Raw genomic sequence first — 16,521 nt, 5'->3', positions numbered from 1 at the left:
GCTTCGATATATCGCTCGTTACAAGTGAGCGGTAGTTTGAGCGCTTTCGTTGAAAATATGTTGCAAACGTGAAACTAGTTTTCTACCTTCGTAGGCATTCACATTAATCGGAAGCAATCTTCTACAAGCCGAGATGCAGACGAAATATTGCAATCTAGGACCCTGATAAAACGTGACAAGATAAGAATTTTATACTCTTATCGCTAACAAATAAAAAAAAAAAAAAATTCAGCAAAATCAAAAGGGGCACATATAATATATTTTTTTAAATACAAATACAACGATGTATACATATATACAGTCTTGGTCATTATAAAAATATCTAAGAGATGATTATACAAATGATTAATGAAATTTACGAATAGGAGTGGGCAATGGCACATAATTGGTTAAATTCTTAGCACAAGTTGCGTATGTCAGCTTTGTAATCAGGACTTAGTGAGCTCCAACTAGTCTCAGAGCATTTCTCAAGTTTTCCCCGAACTTCCGGCATTTCCACCGTCCAGCATGTATTTTTTATCTCATAATATTCAGACACCAGAGCATCTATCCACCGTTCAAGCTCCAAACCGATTCTCTGTTCTGTCGTACTAGAATTTACGGTGGAAGTACTTAAATAATTTGTCCACCAGTGATTTATGTTTTCATTTACTTGGTATGGTGCTAAAGAGCCATTATGTAACTCTTTAGCTTTTCGGAGAGTGATCTTTTGATTTCTCCAATACGCTAATGGTACTACAAGGAAATTTAGTTTTGCTACTAAATCTGAGTCTGCCATTAAGAGCACATGCCAGGTGCCAATGACTAACGGCTCTCCAAGTTGAGGTTTTATGTGACCAAACTGGAAAATTAATGAATAGATTTGAAAACAGTAATTATACTAACGTTTTGCATTTGAGAAAGAAAAAAATTATTTGCTGCTCACCAATGTTGCTTCTTCCATCTGTAGTTGACCCATATCTGCCAAATGGCCATAGGGATCAACCCACAATACTGATAAATTACGGAGAGGTGTAAATCCAGGAACTAGTTCATATGCTAGAACAGGAGTTGATAGTACGCTCATTGCTGCAACTAAGTTTCTGAACGTCTGTTCTTTTTGATCATAGTCTGTGCTAACAGCCAGGTTACGTATACGATTTTTCCAGGACTTGGTTATAGTAATATTCTGCTTTAGCGAGATCAAAGATTCGACTTGTTCTGGAAATTCATTTTGAAATGTTGAAGATTCCAAATTTTCTAGATCATTGGTATTTGCATTACATCGAATTAATATCCCAATAAAACGATTGGATCGAAAATAAGCTGTGGCCTCGAGTAACTTGATTTGACTGAAAATGTAGTCTTCAATTTTCAAATTTTTGTAGGTGAGACGAGCTAAAGAATCTGATATTGTTAACAGTGTGTCATCAGCCATCGGACTGAGGTCTGCATAGTGGTACACGCTTTGCCAGTATGCATCGTAACCCTTCAGTTTCTGAGTTTTGTTACTTTTCGATGGATATATCCATTCCTCAGTACGGTCTATAATTCTTTGATCGATTGTTGGCTCAAATTTTCTGGCAAAGAATAAATTTCGATCTGCTGTGCTTTTTATCCGTCCAAAATCTTCGGATTTGAAGTCATTCGGGCTACAACCACACCAATCTACTATAGCTCTATACTGACATTTACAGCCCAATTTCCGTTTCCAATTAGTGACGTGAAGATTGTTGTCAATGTACGTATCACAAAATCGTGAATTTCGCAGTGCAGTATGAAAAAATGATTCTGCAGGTAACAAAGTATATCGGAACACTTCTAGCAATCCAGATATTAGAGGGTCTGGCACTGGATTAGCCACATATTCAACGAAATCCCGACTTAGCGCCACCCAATCACTTCCTCCATCAATTTGAATACCTGTCAGTGAAACAGAAAATATTTATTATTAGTTATTAACTAAATTAATAAGCAAAGATTTGGTAATTACATATGTTGGATTCAAGCTATTTGTGAGTATTAGACATGCGATTTCAAATAGTTAATAATGTAATAATAATTTTACATTGCATCATAATTTAATACCTGTCGGTAATTTGCGATCACCAATGCGCCACATTCGTGCTTCACATTCAACAAAGCTTTTGTCTAGTCCTTGCTTTGTGATGAAGCGTTGTACTTCTCTGCCGTGTGACTTGACAAAATTCATTCCTTTATTTAAAGTGAGGAACTCAGTAAGCCGAGCATTGCTTTTAACTGGAAAATCTGATTCTGACAAATTCACAAGAAAATCCCAATTATGATCTTGAGCCAAAATCTCGTTCGCTGAACTTAAAAGAGTTTTCAAGAGGCTTGCGCCACCCCAGATGCTTGCATGTCGCAAGCCGATCCCTCTTGCTACTCTAATATTTTTAGTCGTACATTTTTTCTCAATTCCCAACATCTCTCGGTACATGTAATCTTGCCTCTGTAATAAAATGCATCCAACCATAAATTTTGTAAATTAAAAGTTACAGGTCTGTAGCAAGATCTTATGGTTCGTCAATTTATTCATAATATAAAATATATAAACAAGAGGGCTGGATACCGAAAGCAGACAACAAATAATGAAAGCTGCACATTTCATATTCTATTCTAAAATATTATAAATGCAATAATAAATCTTTTAAAGGTCACTGTTGGAAGCATATCTATCAGACAAGAGTATAATTCATAACTCTTGATGCACAGTTTGATTAAAATGCTGACCTGGCCCCATGGCGATCCAAGGACATAGCATAAGTGCTATATAAACAGTAGATATGAGGTATTCCACTCTTTATATCGGTATCTAGCACTCTATTTTATTCTTAGTTACCGCATCCACATGAATGTAGAAGAAATGTGACGGATGATACAGCACACTGATTAGACGTTTAACCTGGCGACTGGCTCTGCCATTTACTGTCAACAAGTAGGCTATTCGAGCAGGTTTTTCTCTCGAATTTTTGGAGCTGGAATTTCTTGCTTCTTGAGGCCTGAATCCTGAAAGAAATAGTTAAATATTGATTGATTCATTTACTAGGACATTAAAACTAAGCATTATTTAATTTAATAGACTGTACCAACACCTTCTATATGTAAACCAAAAAATTACTAAATTATTATAGATCGAGTATTTACAATAAATAGCATGTGTTATTTAGATTACTTTGTATGCCATTCCAGAAGATATTTATAGTTAAATAACCACCACAGGATAACTTTGGATTCCCAGGACACTTCATATTACAACTTGAGTCAGGTAAACGTCTCACCTGCGATGGTTCCTCCATTCCACAAAAACACTCGATTCTGTAATACATTCATTCAGATTAGTTGTCAATTACAAATAATCAATATTTATTGTGGTACATGTGAGGTAAGGGTCCTCCGAATTCTGTCCATTGACGTTGCAGCATTTTTATTAGTTAGAACGAGAGTCTAACAGATAACAAAAGACACATTTAGACCAAGAGAATAAATTGATAAAGATAAATAAGAAGTATACTAACGAATATTCAACACCCGAGTAGGGGTAACCTGACTGTAAGCACATTTTGGCGCAGTAATCAGGTGAGTTTTCACCTTTGTAAACAGCATAGTAACCAGATAGTACTTGGAGTGTTTTGTCGTCTTTGAAGCAACCCAAGTTTTTTGGCTTATCAAGAAAACCAGGAGAATGTGGACAAGATGATTGCAAGTTCTTAGGATAAAGGAGACCCTGTTGACTCAGGCAAGTTACACTAGCAATTCGCTGCTTGCAAGTCTGAGATTTTGCTCTCGTAATGGCGCTCACTGCTTCTCTGCCAGTTATCTCACAATCGGGGGTAAAATTCAGCAATTTCAGGTCTAATTTCACCCTGGTTGTTCGATTACGATAATGAGCACCTTTTATTGTATTGGTCTCTAGTTTGTCCGGAGGTAGTTTGAGCTGCCGAGAACCTGTCAGAAGACCACCTCCTTCTTCAGCTACCGAGAGAATATCCTTGTGTGGAAAAAAAGATTGCTGACTATTAGGGTGCACTCGCTATTTAGCAATGATTGGAAATATTTCAACTGACCACAGCAAGAAACAAATTACAGCGAAGAACAAAGAATTAAGATTGATTAAGCATGTGAACACTTACGTTGTTTAATGATGATTTTATTACCCTGCGATTTTCACTCTCCAGAGCAAAAAAGGTATAAGCTAAGTATACTTGCACACATAATATGGCTATGCCAAATACGAAAAATATCCGATACTTTCGCAAACAATTAGATGATCTATTATCATGCTGATTCTTTCCGGATGCCATTTTCGATTGGCCTATGTACCCGGTACACACGAATCTTCTTTTTTAAATTACAAGTAAAAACACTGGGTAAAAACGTGACGTAGAAGGACACTGACGCATAAAAAATTCTATTGCAAGGAACAAGCGGTCTAATTACAATTGAAATCTCACGTATTAATGAACTTTTATGCACCTATAACACCCGTTGAGTGAAGACTGTTATCAGTCTTCACTCAACGGCTTATGAATGACTAACAATAAGATGTAAGTAATAATTTACGTAAAGCAGAGAAAAAAAATCACAAGAGCGTAGCTTTCCGACAATTCAGAAAACCTATTCAGGTGGGTTTTCAATGAGAGCGAAACAAAATTAGCGTAGTATGACCAATCATAAGCACTTCTTGTGCTTAATCTTAGCTGTGATTCGAAGAAATCAATGGCTTATGGAGCCTGTATAAAGCGTTGTGAAACCGTTGATGGTAAGTCAGGTTTTAATTTGAGATTATTCCCGTACCGAGCCAGCATTGGAGAGTTAACATTCTAGCTTTTGTGTCATCAATGCCCGCGCTGAGTACAATTGCTCACAGTTGATTCGGTATTATATGAACTGGTCTTCCCGTTTGTGTAAACGCAGAAGTGTACAATAATTAAAAACGATGCTGGGGACTCTGCAGAGAGCTCGCAGCCTTTTGGTGAGACTATTGAAATTTCATTACCCTCCTTATGTAATTCCAGAACCTAACCTCCAATCGGGTCATACGTGTGTTGCTTCTAAAGAATTGTTCTCTGTCCAAGGCTCTAAAAAACGTCAGAGGAGTACAGTCGTCTGCGGGACGGTTGTCAGATCATTTATTCGTCGTAAGTTTGTAATTTTATTAAAACAGCACTTGATTGATGTTTGGTATTGCTTATCCAAACATTCTAATGCCACTTGTCGTAGCACCGAGATTCTGAAGAGAACAATCCTAATACTCCGTTCGAGTTCAATGAGGCAAACAAGAAACGTGTCGAAGCAATCCTGGCAATTTATCCCGAGGGTCATAAGCGCGGAGCTATGATGCCCTTGCTAGATTTGGCGCAACGCCAACTCGGATGGTTGCCTATTTCAGCCATGCACAAAGTAGCAGAGATTTTGAAACTACCTAACATGCGCGTATACGAAGTGGCCACGTTCTACACAATGTTCAATCGGCAGCCAGTAGGAAAATATCACGTCCAAGTATGCACATGCACACCTTGTTGGCTTCGTGGCTCTGATGAGATCCTTCAGGCTGTAACTAAAGCAGCTAATTGCGCAGTTGGCCACACATCTGCTGATAAACTTTTCACAGTTATCGAGGTGGAATGTCTGGGAGCTTGTGCCAACGCTCCAATGCTCCAAGTAAACGACGACTATTATGTATGTAGAGCACCTTTCATGTCTACAAGCATTCCGCATCTTTAAATGAAAGTACCATATGTTCATATGTGATTAATATCTAGTATTAACATTTGTACTTTGTTAACATACCAATAGGAAGACCTTACTGCCGAGACTACAGAGAAAATAATAAACGCATTAAAGAATGGTCAAGATAAACCACCACCAGGACCTCAAGTGTCATCCCGATTTGCTGCAGAACCAGCAGGTCAATTGACAACCTTAACCAGCCCTCCACCTGGCCCTGGCTTCAAAATTCGTTCAGATTTATAGAAAACAATCACCTAATACTTCTGTAAAAGTAGATATGACTTTTGCGAGTCAAGTAACACTGCTATATGGATAGCCCAATAAATAATATTCTAGATCGTTACAAATTACCAGTGGAAATTATTATTTTTTGAGCTAGTTTTAGCAGATTATTTAAAAGAAAGTATGTAACGCTGGACGATAAACATAACGGCCGAGTGTCCCATGAATGGGTTAATATTTATACGTGTATTATACGCAATATGCATGAAATTCAGATATCTACTCTATACCTGTAATTAATTGATTATTATACATACATAAAATACATGTATATATAACGTATTTACCTAGATGACTGACTGCAATGCTATCAATTAGTGAAAATAAAACTTTACACAACTATCAATCAAGCCAAGATTTGTTATCTCTCTCTTTAATGCAATATTCTTAAGACAGTGTTCATGGTAAATGTTTGAGGCAGTGTCTTCTTACAGTAGTTTATTGCAAGCCAATACATATCATACACTAATCGTACGAAATACATTAAAACCTGAATGAGCAGTAGATACAAGAGTACCTGGGCACTGCGGATGCCAATGTAATTCCTTCACATCAGTTTGACCCTGATGTACGAATAATAATTGAGGCGGTAATGATGCAAGCTGACTGTCTTGTTCTGCAATATTATCTGCTTCCACTGAGAGATCCCATTGTGCTATTTGATCATCTGCACCAGCGGACGCGAGGACAGTGGCTTCGCCAGGATGCCATTCTACACTTGTTATCGGCGCTGTATGTTGTTTGAAAGTTGCAACTGGTTTAGTACCATTGGGACTGAATTGTCGCAAATCCCATATGTGTAGAATACCATCATCGCCACCAGATACCAGGAAACGCGATTCTTTTCTGTTCCACGAGATTACATTTACATCAGCTGTGTGTGCCTCACCTGCTGTCAGCATGCACGCTGCCTGAGGACTTGCTCTTGTGTCCCAAATTTTTATACTGAAGACAATAATTCGGTCAAAAATTTTGTCAAAATTAACTAAGAATAAGATCACGGAATATACTTGAGCATATATCAAACCTTTTATCGACGGAACATGAGGCAAGCACATGCCTTTCGTTTGGGGACCATTGGAGATCCTCAACACTATGTGGAGCATGGGAATTATAAGGCCTTTGATCTACAAGCCAGTCTTCACCACTGCTGCTATTATTGTGATGCCAGATGTGAATGTTGCCTTTACAATCACCCGATGCCAGAGTTCCTTCTTCGGTAGGACACCAGTCCAAGCCATATCCTTCCTGCAGGTGTCCTTTGAATGTAAATATTGGTTTGGCTCCATCATTGCCTTGGTCATTTCGCTTACGGTAATTACTCAGCAACAAGGGATCGTCTACTGCTCTCAGCTGCTCGTTCAAATCCCAAAGAGATACACGACCCAGTTCACTCCAACTTGCAGCAAAGACTTTGTTCCGCACTTGCGTACATCTGTGACAAACAGTGTTAAACTCTGTGGATAGGAAACTCAACTCAATGCTCCTAATTATTGTGTCAGAATTTTTCTACGGAAAACTAGTTCAACCATATCATTAGACAGAGCACAATGCTTACCTCACTCTATTCACACAGCCCTGATGTTTTATAGAAGCAACTGTCATAACAGGAGCTCGAGCTTCGTCTTCATCGTCATCGTCATCTGAATCAGACTCGTCAGATTCCTCATTGTTACGAGCAGTGCCATGCAGGTTAGACATTTTCATGACAAGTAGGTTATTGACATGTGTTCTTGCAGCTTGCGTACCAGCTAGCATGTACATTGACATGGGATATGTCTCCCGTGAGATACCGAGGTCATCCCTGATAATGTCAAAGCTTAGACACGGAGCCCCTGTTTGAGCTTGATGTAACATTCTATATGCTGAATGATCTACTACCAATTCTTCTCCTTTTTCTAGTGGCTGTCCTGGCAAGTAAATTTTACTTTTTTTCTCTGTATCATTATCGTCTTCTGCTTCCATATCTTCATCTTCCGCTTCGTCATCGTCATCATCATCTCCATCATCTTCTGCTTCTCTATCGTCAACTTCTATCATCGCTTCTTCTGCAGGATCCATTACTTTTTTTTTTTGTAGAAAAAAAAATTCACATAGATATAAAGGTGCACGAATTATTACTGATAGACGAACATACAGTAAAGAAAAATCAAAGATGTATAACGATATCTATTTGTCGTCAGGACACATGTGTTACTCCAAAGTATCTTTCAAGGAAAATTTTGGAATACAGCCTGTCACTTAATATTCCATGCGTAATGAAATAGAACAACTATCGAGTATAACGTATTTCCAGTCTAAATACGATTACGAATCTCTCTCTTGAAAATCCATCGCACGCTAACTGGGACTTACCTAACCTCGAATAAAGTGGCTCTGTATAAATTTATCGAGGAATGATATCTCTCTGTATGATATTAACCCGTCCAAGCAATCATCTGAATGAGCGCTTTCCCGAAAATTTTACATTATATCTCTGCTTTTCATTTATATACTTACTAATGTTTCAACCTTAAGGAAAGTCCGGTACGCCGTACACACTGATGAAAGAAATTAGGTTAGGGTATGTATCACGCCTGAAGACGCGCGACGACGCAACGTCAGTGTAGATGCGAATTACCAAGTCGTAGATTCAAGTGATATTAATGAATAAACAGTTTTGAGACGCAAATAAGCACTTGCTCCGATGCCTGATATCATAGAACTACGACCAGACAAGGGTCTTTTGTACCCCAACTTCGAAAAATATCAATTTCTCGACGAGCCAATACTTATTCTAGAAAAAGATCTGGAGACAGGTAAACAATCAACACTACGGAAGATTGGCTGTCAGATTTTCAACATGTATCGACTAAAAGTTTTGGATTTATTATTAATTGTTTAATTAACGATGTAAAAGAAACCTTGGCCTTCATATGACTGTGCTGCCTGTTATTTCAGAGGTGCTGCGAGTCGAACCCAGTAGTTCTCAAGATTCCTGGCTTGAAGCAAGGTCTTTCGCTTACCATAATCATTTGTACAAAAATCCGTTTAATGGCAAGTGTTATTTCGTCAACAAAGATAACGAATTATGGAAAATGGATACAAATGGTTTTTTAGAGTTGGTACATACCCTGACCAAATTCTCAATTGAATCTGGTGCCCCGGTGTATAATCCATCACTGAGTTTTGCTTCAGAAGACATCATAGTTGGCTGCAATGGGTGTAAAAATTTGGAAATAATTATTAAAAATGACTCACAACCCTTGTTAACATTCGTGTTTGAGGATATACATGCTGGTATAATATTAGATTCAGTCTACGTTGAAGATAAATCAATAATCAACGTTGTAATGTGCTTTATAACTGAAATTGACAGCAAAAAACATTCTGAAGTTGTTTTGTATACATATTCTTCACCAGCTATTGATACAGTGGGTTCAGAACCTTCATCGCTGGATGTTAAATTTATTGGAAAGAGGATCTTGAGGGTGAAGGGAGCTGTTGAGTATGCTAATTTAGAATCAAACGGAAATTATTTACACTTAATGAGTCAAGACTCTGCTACCTTTGTTTACGATTCTTTAAGACCAGTGAATAAGGAAATTCCAACTGAAGGCAATCAAGAGATTAATATCCCAAAATACTGCTGGTCTCAGGATGAAGATTCACTTACCATTTGGTTGAAAGTTTTCGATGGCATTGATAAGAGTCAAATTAAAGTTGACGTCAAGCCTAATAATATTGTCATAAAATATGAAGATCAGATATTGATGGCTGGGGAAAGTGGGCATAGATTGGATCCAGATTTAACAACTTGGTCACATGAGAAAGATTCGCTAAAAATAGATTTATTCAAAAATGAGACAGGGTTAATGTGGAATGAGCTGATTAAAGGGGACACTGGCGGTGAATGCTTACCAAATGAGGCTCTAGCAGCCGAAGTTCACAGCAGGTAGGTCTCCAGGGATATCGTTTATCATTTGTAAATATTCCTGAACATTAATTTTTTTGTTTTTAATATGAATCCATCCCAGATTAGCCTATTTATGCACTGAAGAGCCAGGAACCGGAGTTGGGCATCCAATGTTGGGATTCAACTCAGAGCAGCTAGAAGAATGTGATATTCAAGAGAGAGAAAATCAATTCCAAAGAATTAATATAGACTCTCACAAGACTACTCATTTAGTAATTTTAGGTGCAAATAACCGCGTTTTGTTCACACAAAGAGTCAAACACGGCCAGCTCTTGTGTTTGAGACATGATCATGACGGCTGCGTTTGGGTTGCTGGTGAAAGTAATGACGAACATTGGAGATTGAAGCATATTTCTACATTTCCTGGATTTGGATACGTAGAGGCAAGCAAGACTAACAAAAAGTTTTGCGTCTCTCCCCCTAGTAAGTCTGATTGTGAGCTTAATATCTGTTGTAAATTTATTCCAGTTCTTAGCAGTGTCTCACCTCACCCTAGCCTGTTATTTCATACATTTAATGTCTCAGTCTCACTTTCTTTTTTTGCCAGATTTTTAAGCCATTACTTCATTATTCGTTTGAGAAAAACATCATTTTTGCAGATGGGTCGTACGTAGCTATAGTAGAGCATGCAAGACATGTTTTTCTGTATGAAAAACCAGTTGGAAACTCAAAAATAGGACATCAACGCATTGTAGATTTGGGGTGTGAAGTGCAAGCCAATCCTGTTTTGGGTGCTGCAGCTTCAAATCGTTATCTGTATTTATTGACCAAGAATAAATTGTACCAATTGCAGATGAATCCTTAGATGTATTTAGCTTACATTTTAACTCAATGGCAGTGAAAGCACCAGTTTTTGTAAAAAATATACCAAACGTTGAAATGTGAATAACGTATTCATGTTGTATGTTTTTTTACATTTTATGGCAAAGAAACAGGATATACAAAGAATATTTTTGTTTGACAAGTAATCTCTGGATGATGTTGAATTTGAATGTGTCAGAACAATGAAAGAAAGTCATGTAATATTAAATTATAATTACAAATTTATTTTGTAATATAATTGATTGAGAAAAATAAATCTTTTTTACTATATGTGAAAATAACTGAAAGGTAGAATAACAACAGCAAATCCTTACAATTAAAAGCAGAATAGTTATTTGAATATCTCTACCCTTGAAACCGAGAATGATTTGTAAATAGTTGCTACTATGCACCACATATTAAGGAGTCTCATTCATTTCAAAGTTTTCATCAATTTAAACTAATAAATTTCAACAACGTCATCAATTTTGACTGTTTTCAAAATATAGTAGCCAATCTTACTAGATACAAGTTACATTCATTTGATCCTTTTCATCAATCAGTTTACGTAAAAAATAAATTCAGCATCATAGTCAGTTTTCGTAAGATGAACAATACGATTGAGTTCAAATGATCAGATTAATAGTAGTCATCTAGCATTACCTATTTTGTCCGATAACATTAAAATAAGAAAATTGGTTTGGGTACAGCGCACAAACTATTTTGCGTTACACCAAGGTTCGAACTGATCAATCACAACACTCAAATATACTATCACAAATATTTCAAATTTATATATTCCAATCATCCAACAGGATTCAATGCATTTCGTAGGTGCAATCTTATGGCGGGCGATGCTTAGCTTTGAGTAAATCTACTAGATTGTTTCTAGTCAAGTCCTGAGAAGGTGGCCAATACCAAACAAGTCGTTCAGAGAAACTTTCGCAGAAACTAGCAATGGCATCGGCTGGTCTCTCGTAGTCATACTTTGTTTCTTTTGATTTTGGATTGTAATAATACTTGTGTCCGCTCGATCGACTTACATGGCAATGCCAGGGATTTGCAGTACCTTTGAAAAATAGAATGCTATTCATAACAAAGTAATAAGGGTCGTCTCTACTATTTTCGTTCAAATTACTGCCGATCAAGGGTGCATAAGCCATCACTTCATTCCCATTTTTCATTGTGCGAAGTTCCAGGCACGAGTATAATTCGTCTTCCAAACCATTGATCAATGGGTAAAGATTCTTAGCACGAACTTGTATAGCCTGCTGTCCACTTGGTTTTCTCAGAGCAGCACAGAATTTTTTTATTTTCGCGGATCTGTAACAAATTGATATGAATGTAGCATTGAAACGAGTTGTGAATTACTGCTACCCTGAGAGGCACTTACCTATCACTTAAGTGCAACTGGCTAATGTCTACGCCACCAAGTAAGTATGCATCTAAAATATGGAGTGCGGGTGTTCTATGTTGCGAGCGATATTCACTGCGCAATTCTCCAGCCATTTCTGCATAAACAAGGGTATCTGGTGGTAGTTCTGGTGCACCAGGTTCACATCTCCAGGTGTTCTTCTCTAGACGAAACACATTAGATCTTCCTAGACCAAGATAAAACGTAGCCAGTGGTTTTTCTGAGCCTGTTACACAAGGCATACAAAACCAATCCAATGGACTAGTCAACAATTTTGTTTCAACGTTCGACTTTGAAAGTTCTGTCTGTGGCGCAGATAGAAAGTTGAGAGTGTTGTTCGTGATTAGACCCTGCAGACGTGCTTGTGGGTTACCAAGTTTTGGTACTGTTCGAGGTTTGTCTGGTAGACCCCAGTGAACAAGGCACTCTTTTCTCATATCTCCTTGAGTCGGTTCCGTAAGTGTGGGATTGTTGCAAAATGCAGCTATTTTTACGAGCCCTATAACTTGTTTTCTGCCTAGTGTATTGTTGGACTTGATTAAATAATTCTTGAAATATTTCTCGTTTTCTAACTCACTTGGAGACACTAGCTCTAAAACGTCGTTGTCATCTTTGCTTTTGCTGGGGTGAAGCAAGTGCTCATTTACTCGAGACAAGTACGCTATTACATCTGAAACGTCTGGCCGTTTACCCAAACATAATAAATATCTTTCTGAATTAGCAGGGCGGGATGAATTAGGCTTAAAAATGCATATCCGATCAAAGCAGCGATACATCAAGTATATTAGACCTGCACTAAAATGTGTAAATAGATCGAATAACTTGACAACAAAATGGCCACCATCCTTCAAGACCATTAATGCAACCAGACATTGGCACAGATATAATTGTTTGGACAATATTTCTTGAATATTTTCTTGCCCTTCGACCGAAAAGCCACCGTCAGCCATCGTGAAGTGTAACCCTTTTCCTCCGGTGTCTTCCATTATAAGATCCCGAAAACCTTTCTGATTTTCTGGGTCATAGACGTCGCCATTGTCTTTCGGCCCATAATAAGGATGAAAAGTTTCACAAGGTCCTGCGTAAAATTCGTCGAGTTTGAAATCATTTTCACCTCGCAGTGTGAAACCAAATCCCTTGGCGTTCCATTTTTTTTTCCACAAAACATACTCGCTGAACCCTCCAGGACCAGCGCAGATATCAGCAAAGTACAATAGTTCATTTGGATGCAAATTCTTTGGTTCTGTGAATACGAAATCAGCAGCTCTGTCCATATTAGCCATTTTGACAGCAGCACGATTCAGGAAAAATGCTCCACGGATTGTTTCGAATGGATTTGATCTTGTTCGAGCTCGCCGTAATTCATTTCCATCCAGCTTGTCGAACACAGACTTTGAATTCAATACATCTTTGAGAACATTTTTTTCACAGAATGTCACCTCATTGTCAATGTCCAATTTTTTGGGGCCAAACACTAGCCAATCCTGTAGGGTGTCCATATCTGGTACCGAAAAGTGATTATTGGTTAACCATTCCATGTCCTCTTGGAGTTTTATTTCTTCTAAAGATGGGTCCCACTGTTGACTCGCTGCGTCCAATCCTGGTATGTGAAGACCCAAACCTCTACGACCGCGTTGTGTTGACATTTCGACTGGTTCAATGCGACCCTGGCCTGCCTTACCCAGCCCAGTACCCGACTTGTAACCCATATTGGCCATCATCCTTTGAGCCTTATTATCAACCACACTAGCTCCAAGTTCGAGACCCTCGGTTCGACTCTTTTTCATAAATCTCGCACCATTTTTATCCACCTCCTTATCCCCATGAAGGCGTTTACGTCCAGATTTAAATTCATTTAGCTTAGTGGCCGATCCCCGTGCCTGAGTTTCCGTTGTTGGTTCGGGATCTGTATCTGAACTGAATGATCTCCTTCCATAGCGTTCTAAATTTTCTTGCGGCTCAATAACCGTATGGGTTTGGCCTTGCCCTCCAAAACCCACTCTGTAAACTTCATCTTCGCTGTCGCTCGTGTCTAAATAAACACATTACATTGATTGATGTTTGAAAGAAAATTTCTCATTGCGATAAAGAAAAGTCGCAGCGTTAGAAAAATAAATTCTATGAGGGATTATTTTAACAAATAGCAAGATAGACAACAAGGCCATTGAATTATTTGGTTCTTTTGCAATATGATTTTTATTTTTGACATAATCAATATAAACAATGTACGAACCGCTTAATCTGGATTCCATATTTATTCAATCACATCCAGTATTATTATTATTTGAATGCTCGAACAGCCACTGCAACGTAAGGTAAGTTGCAGTTACGAAAGTACACGGGACGTATTTATCTTTCAGATTTCGCAGAACTGTCCCGATGTGTAGGTCATTTACCCAGTTGCCGTGTAGCCATTTCTACTACCACTAAATACAAATGTAAACCAAGCAAACAATGAAGGGAATCCAGAGAGGATAAGGGGGAGTCCATGTCGAGAGTGCGGGAAGTTGGAAATTCGTCGGGTAGGCACTATTTCAGTAAGTGTAGTAGCTAGGAATACGTTTTGTTTTGCATGTATGTAGATGTATCAAGAGCACCTGATAAGATAAAGGATCGCCTATGCAGTCAACGCCTATGCTTTGCATGCGAGCCCCGCTAGCAGTGCTAGCAACTCGGTCGAGTTGACCGAGCATGCGGCAGCCATCTTATAGAGCCATAACCTACCTTATGCGCGGGAGATTTAAACACGAAAATTGCTTTTGAAAGTTCTACATCATTTCACTAATAAATTCATTCGATTTCATTGATAAAAGTAAGCAAACCGTGGTTGGACACGTTGTCGTGGTAACAACACTTGAGACAAGTTACGACAATGTCGTCACAGATGTTATTGGTCCTATAGAATGGTGGCAATTCCACTGTTTTATATTGCGCCGCGCTAGGCCCTCTATCTAGTAGATCCAGCGCCATGGTAGATATATGCTTAGCTAAAGGCGTTGACTAAAGACTATTTCAGTCAACAGCTAACACCCGTATTCATAGTCCTTTCTTGAGGAGTTCCTCATTTCATGTTTTATTGGCCTCCTTCTTTTAAGGCAGGTCTCGAGCTTCCTTAAGGAAACCTTCGGCACTGCAATTGGCTGTTTCGTTTCATGCAGCCAATGCTTGCGCTTGCGCTTGGCGTCTATGCACTTATGACGCAGGATCACAGCCAGTCTACAGGTTAACTTCTATGAGGTCACACACTCTCATGAACCGACGCAACTTGACAATGAGAGCCAAGTTTAAGTTAGACTTAATATAGCCGAGTGGCGCTTCGATCAGCAGTTTGACCATCATAAGCAATCACATATCTCTAAATATGTCTTCTTTCTGGAAGGGAGAGCCAAGTTGTGACTATGAAACGAGGACGCCTCTAAGATTCAAGGAAGCCTTCATCAAGGCGTCCCTTATCCTTGAGATAAGGAGAGACTATGAATACGGGTGTTACAATGCTACTAAGTTCATAATAATATTTTCATCGTAATAAACAATTGCCTACTCTGTTGTTGCCTCGATGCGGATTTGTTTTAACTGGACGTAGGAACGCATCCTTCTCGTCGGTTTGTTGCTTTTACATGGCATTTTTGTTTATTGTTTAAATCTGTAATTTTTAATTGGAATTGATCGTGGCAGGTAAAGAACATTTAACGGTCAATCGAGTAATGCATGAACCAGTGTTGTCGACTTCCGGGATGAACTGATATTCCATTATCGAATCAAAAATATTCCCGACGTGTTATCATTGGACAAGAAATAGAAGAAATTGCGGATTTTCACGGCAATTCACATTGATCAAAAATGAAATCATCATGTAATGTCGCGAAATAGTTACTGCGATACACACATAATACTTAAATATATACAGCGGTAATTTATTTCAGTCCAATAGAGCCAATACAAATAATTCAAAGTTAAAAGTATCATCAAAGAGGTAGGGAAGATCAGAGAAGATATTGCCGTGGGGAGCGCGTCGGTAACGTAGAGAAGCTTTATTCTATTTTTTGCACATGTTCTACGCAAGGTTGTTTCCTTGCACAATCATTCTTTAAAGATCCTAGATTCAACACCATAAATTGTTCTTAAAACATGGAATATATAAATGAAAAAAAACGAATCCATTTTTGCCGAACTTCCAAGCGTCTTGATTCGGACTGTAATACCGACGATGATTCATCGGTTTGACGTTAGAGTACAGCTGATGATACTCTGGTAACCATCGAGTAATGGTTACTAAATGTGGTAACTTTGATGTTACCGATGCGGCATTACGTCACAGGTAGTCGTAAATAGGAAAACA

At 38.3% G+C, this 16,521-nt stretch overlaps 5 protein-coding genes across 11 annotated transcripts; 2 read left to right on the top strand and 3 right to left on the bottom strand.

Moving 5' to 3' along the window:
* Positions 1-237: 237 nt before the first annotated feature.
* oxt (Xylosyltransferase oxt) lies at positions 238-4,538 on the bottom strand. Of its 2 annotated transcripts, XM_046608937.2 has the most exons (7): positions 4,131-4,538; positions 3,516-3,988; positions 3,173-3,315; positions 2,840-3,006; positions 2,068-2,449; positions 926-1,902; positions 238-841 (listed from the first exon to the last, which is right to left on the bottom strand). In XM_046608937.2, the coding sequence occupies exons 1-7, from the start codon at positions 4,299-4,301 to the stop codon at positions 398-400; spliced, it is 2,757 nt and encodes a 918-aa protein (XP_046464893.1). In that variant the 5' UTR covers positions 4,302-4,538; the 3' UTR covers positions 238-397. The 2 variants fall into 2 exon arrangements, with proteins under 2 accessions (XP_046464893.1, XP_046464894.1); XM_046608938.1 differs by lacking the exon at positions 4,131-4,538 and having other exon boundaries at positions 3,279-3,315; positions 3,589-3,755.
* A 180-nt stretch (positions 4,539-4,718) lies between these two features.
* ND-24 (NADH dehydrogenase ubiquinone) lies at positions 4,719-6,080 on the top strand. Of its 3 annotated transcripts, none has more exons than XM_046608958.1 (4): positions 4,719-4,759; positions 5,016-5,138; positions 5,221-5,679; positions 5,797-6,080. In XM_046608958.1, the coding sequence occupies exons 1-4, from the start codon at positions 4,757-4,759 to the stop codon at positions 5,971-5,973; spliced, it is 762 nt and encodes a 253-aa protein (XP_046464914.1). In that variant the 5' UTR covers positions 4,719-4,756; the 3' UTR covers positions 5,974-6,080. The 3 variants fall into 3 exon arrangements, with proteins under 3 accessions (XP_046464914.1, XP_046464915.1, XP_046464916.1); XM_046608959.2 differs by lacking the exon at positions 4,719-4,759 and adding an exon at positions 4,800-4,972 and having other exon boundaries at positions 5,058-5,138; XM_046608960.2 differs by lacking the exon at positions 4,719-4,759 and adding an exon at positions 4,802-4,972 and having other exon boundaries at positions 5,076-5,138.
* A 29-nt stretch (positions 6,081-6,109) lies between these two features.
* On the bottom strand, positions 6,110-10,178 carry l(2)09851 (WD repeat-containing protein 1 l(2)09851). Of its 3 annotated transcripts, XM_046608951.2 has the most exons (5): positions 9,913-10,178; positions 9,125-9,205; positions 7,571-8,075; positions 7,040-7,447; positions 6,110-6,957 (listed from the first exon to the last, which is right to left on the bottom strand). In XM_046608951.2, the coding sequence occupies exons 3-5, from the start codon at positions 8,071-8,073 to the stop codon at positions 6,471-6,473; spliced, it is 1,398 nt and encodes a 465-aa protein (XP_046464907.1). In that variant the 5' UTR covers positions 8,074-8,075; positions 9,125-9,205; positions 9,913-10,178; the 3' UTR covers positions 6,110-6,470. The 3 variants fall into 3 exon arrangements, with proteins under 3 accessions (XP_046464907.1, XP_046464904.1, XP_068994348.1); XM_046608948.2 differs by lacking the exons at positions 9,125-9,205; positions 9,913-10,178 and adding an exon at positions 8,512-8,796; XM_069138247.1 differs by lacking the exons at positions 9,125-9,205; positions 9,913-10,178 and adding an exon at positions 8,368-8,480.
* Positions 8,527-11,831, top strand: LOC124210699 (nudC domain-containing protein 1). Of its 2 annotated transcripts, XM_046608946.2 has the most exons (5): positions 8,527-8,810; positions 8,953-9,291; positions 9,415-9,946; positions 10,029-10,390; positions 10,567-11,831. In XM_046608946.2, the coding sequence occupies exons 1-5, from the start codon at positions 8,699-8,701 to the stop codon at positions 10,770-10,772; spliced, it is 1,551 nt and encodes a 516-aa protein (XP_046464902.1). In that variant the 5' UTR covers positions 8,527-8,698; the 3' UTR covers positions 10,773-11,831. The 2 variants fall into 2 exon arrangements, with proteins under 2 accessions (XP_046464902.1, XP_046464901.1); XM_046608945.2 differs by having other exon boundaries at positions 8,953-9,946.
* On the bottom strand, positions 10,993-14,881 carry Cmtr1 (Cap methyltransferase 1). Its single transcript, XM_046608939.2, has 3 exons — positions 14,416-14,881; positions 12,162-14,214; positions 10,993-12,091 (listed from the first exon to the last, which is right to left on the bottom strand). The coding sequence occupies exons 1-3, from the start codon at positions 14,432-14,434 to the stop codon at positions 11,611-11,613; spliced, it is 2,553 nt and encodes an 850-aa protein (XP_046464895.1). The 5' UTR covers positions 14,435-14,881; the 3' UTR covers positions 10,993-11,610.
* Between the last annotated feature and the right edge of the window lie 1,640 nt (positions 14,882-16,521).

Source organism: Neodiprion pinetum, chromosome 1, assembly GCF_021155775.2.
Source record: "Neodiprion pinetum isolate iyNeoPine1 chromosome 1, iyNeoPine1.2, whole genome shotgun sequence".
NCBI classification, from domain to species: Eukaryota; Metazoa; Arthropoda; class Insecta; order Hymenoptera; family Diprionidae; genus Neodiprion; species Neodiprion pinetum.
Note: the sequence above shows the minus strand (reverse complement) of the source record. Positions and strands in the feature narration are given on the sequence as shown.

Excerpts from the sequence above, each read along its gene's own strand:
- oxt (XM_046608937.2), bottom strand. The coding sequence starts at position 4,301 with ATGGCATCCGGAAAGAATCAGCATGATAATAGATCATCTAATTGTTTG. Across the intron at positions 3,989-4,130 it reads TAAAATCATCATTAAACAAC|GATATTCTCTCGGTAGCTGA; the intron begins GTAAGTGTTCAC and ends TTTCCACACAAG. Across the intron at positions 3,316-3,515 it reads TACTCGGGTGTTGAATATTC|AATCGAGTGTTTTTGTGGAA; the intron begins GTTAGTATACTT and ends AATGTATTACAG.
- ND-24 (XM_046608958.1), top strand. Across the intron at positions 5,139-5,220 it reads TGTCAGATCATTTATTCGTC|CACCGAGATTCTGAAGAGAA; the intron begins GTAAGTTTGTAA and ends CACTTGTCGTAG. Across the intron at positions 5,680-5,796 it reads AAGTAAACGACGACTATTAT|GAAGACCTTACTGCCGAGAC; the intron begins GTATGTAGAGCA and ends ACATACCAATAG.
- LOC124210699 (XM_046608945.2), top strand. The coding sequence starts at position 8,699 with ATGCCTGATATCATAGAACTACGACCAGACAAGGGTCTTTTGTACCCC. Across the intron at positions 8,811-8,952 it reads AGAAAAAGATCTGGAGACAG|AGGTGCTGCGAGTCGAACCC; the intron begins GTAAACAATCAA and ends CTGTTATTTCAG. Across the intron at positions 10,391-10,566 it reads GTTTTGCGTCTCTCCCCCTA|ATGGGTCGTACGTAGCTATA; the intron begins GTAAGTCTGATT and ends TCATTTTTGCAG.
- Cmtr1 (XM_046608939.2), bottom strand. Across the intron at positions 12,092-12,161 it reads CAGTTGCACTTAAGTGATAG|ATCCGCGAAAATAAAAAAAT; the intron begins GTAAGTGCCTCT and ends AATTTGTTACAG.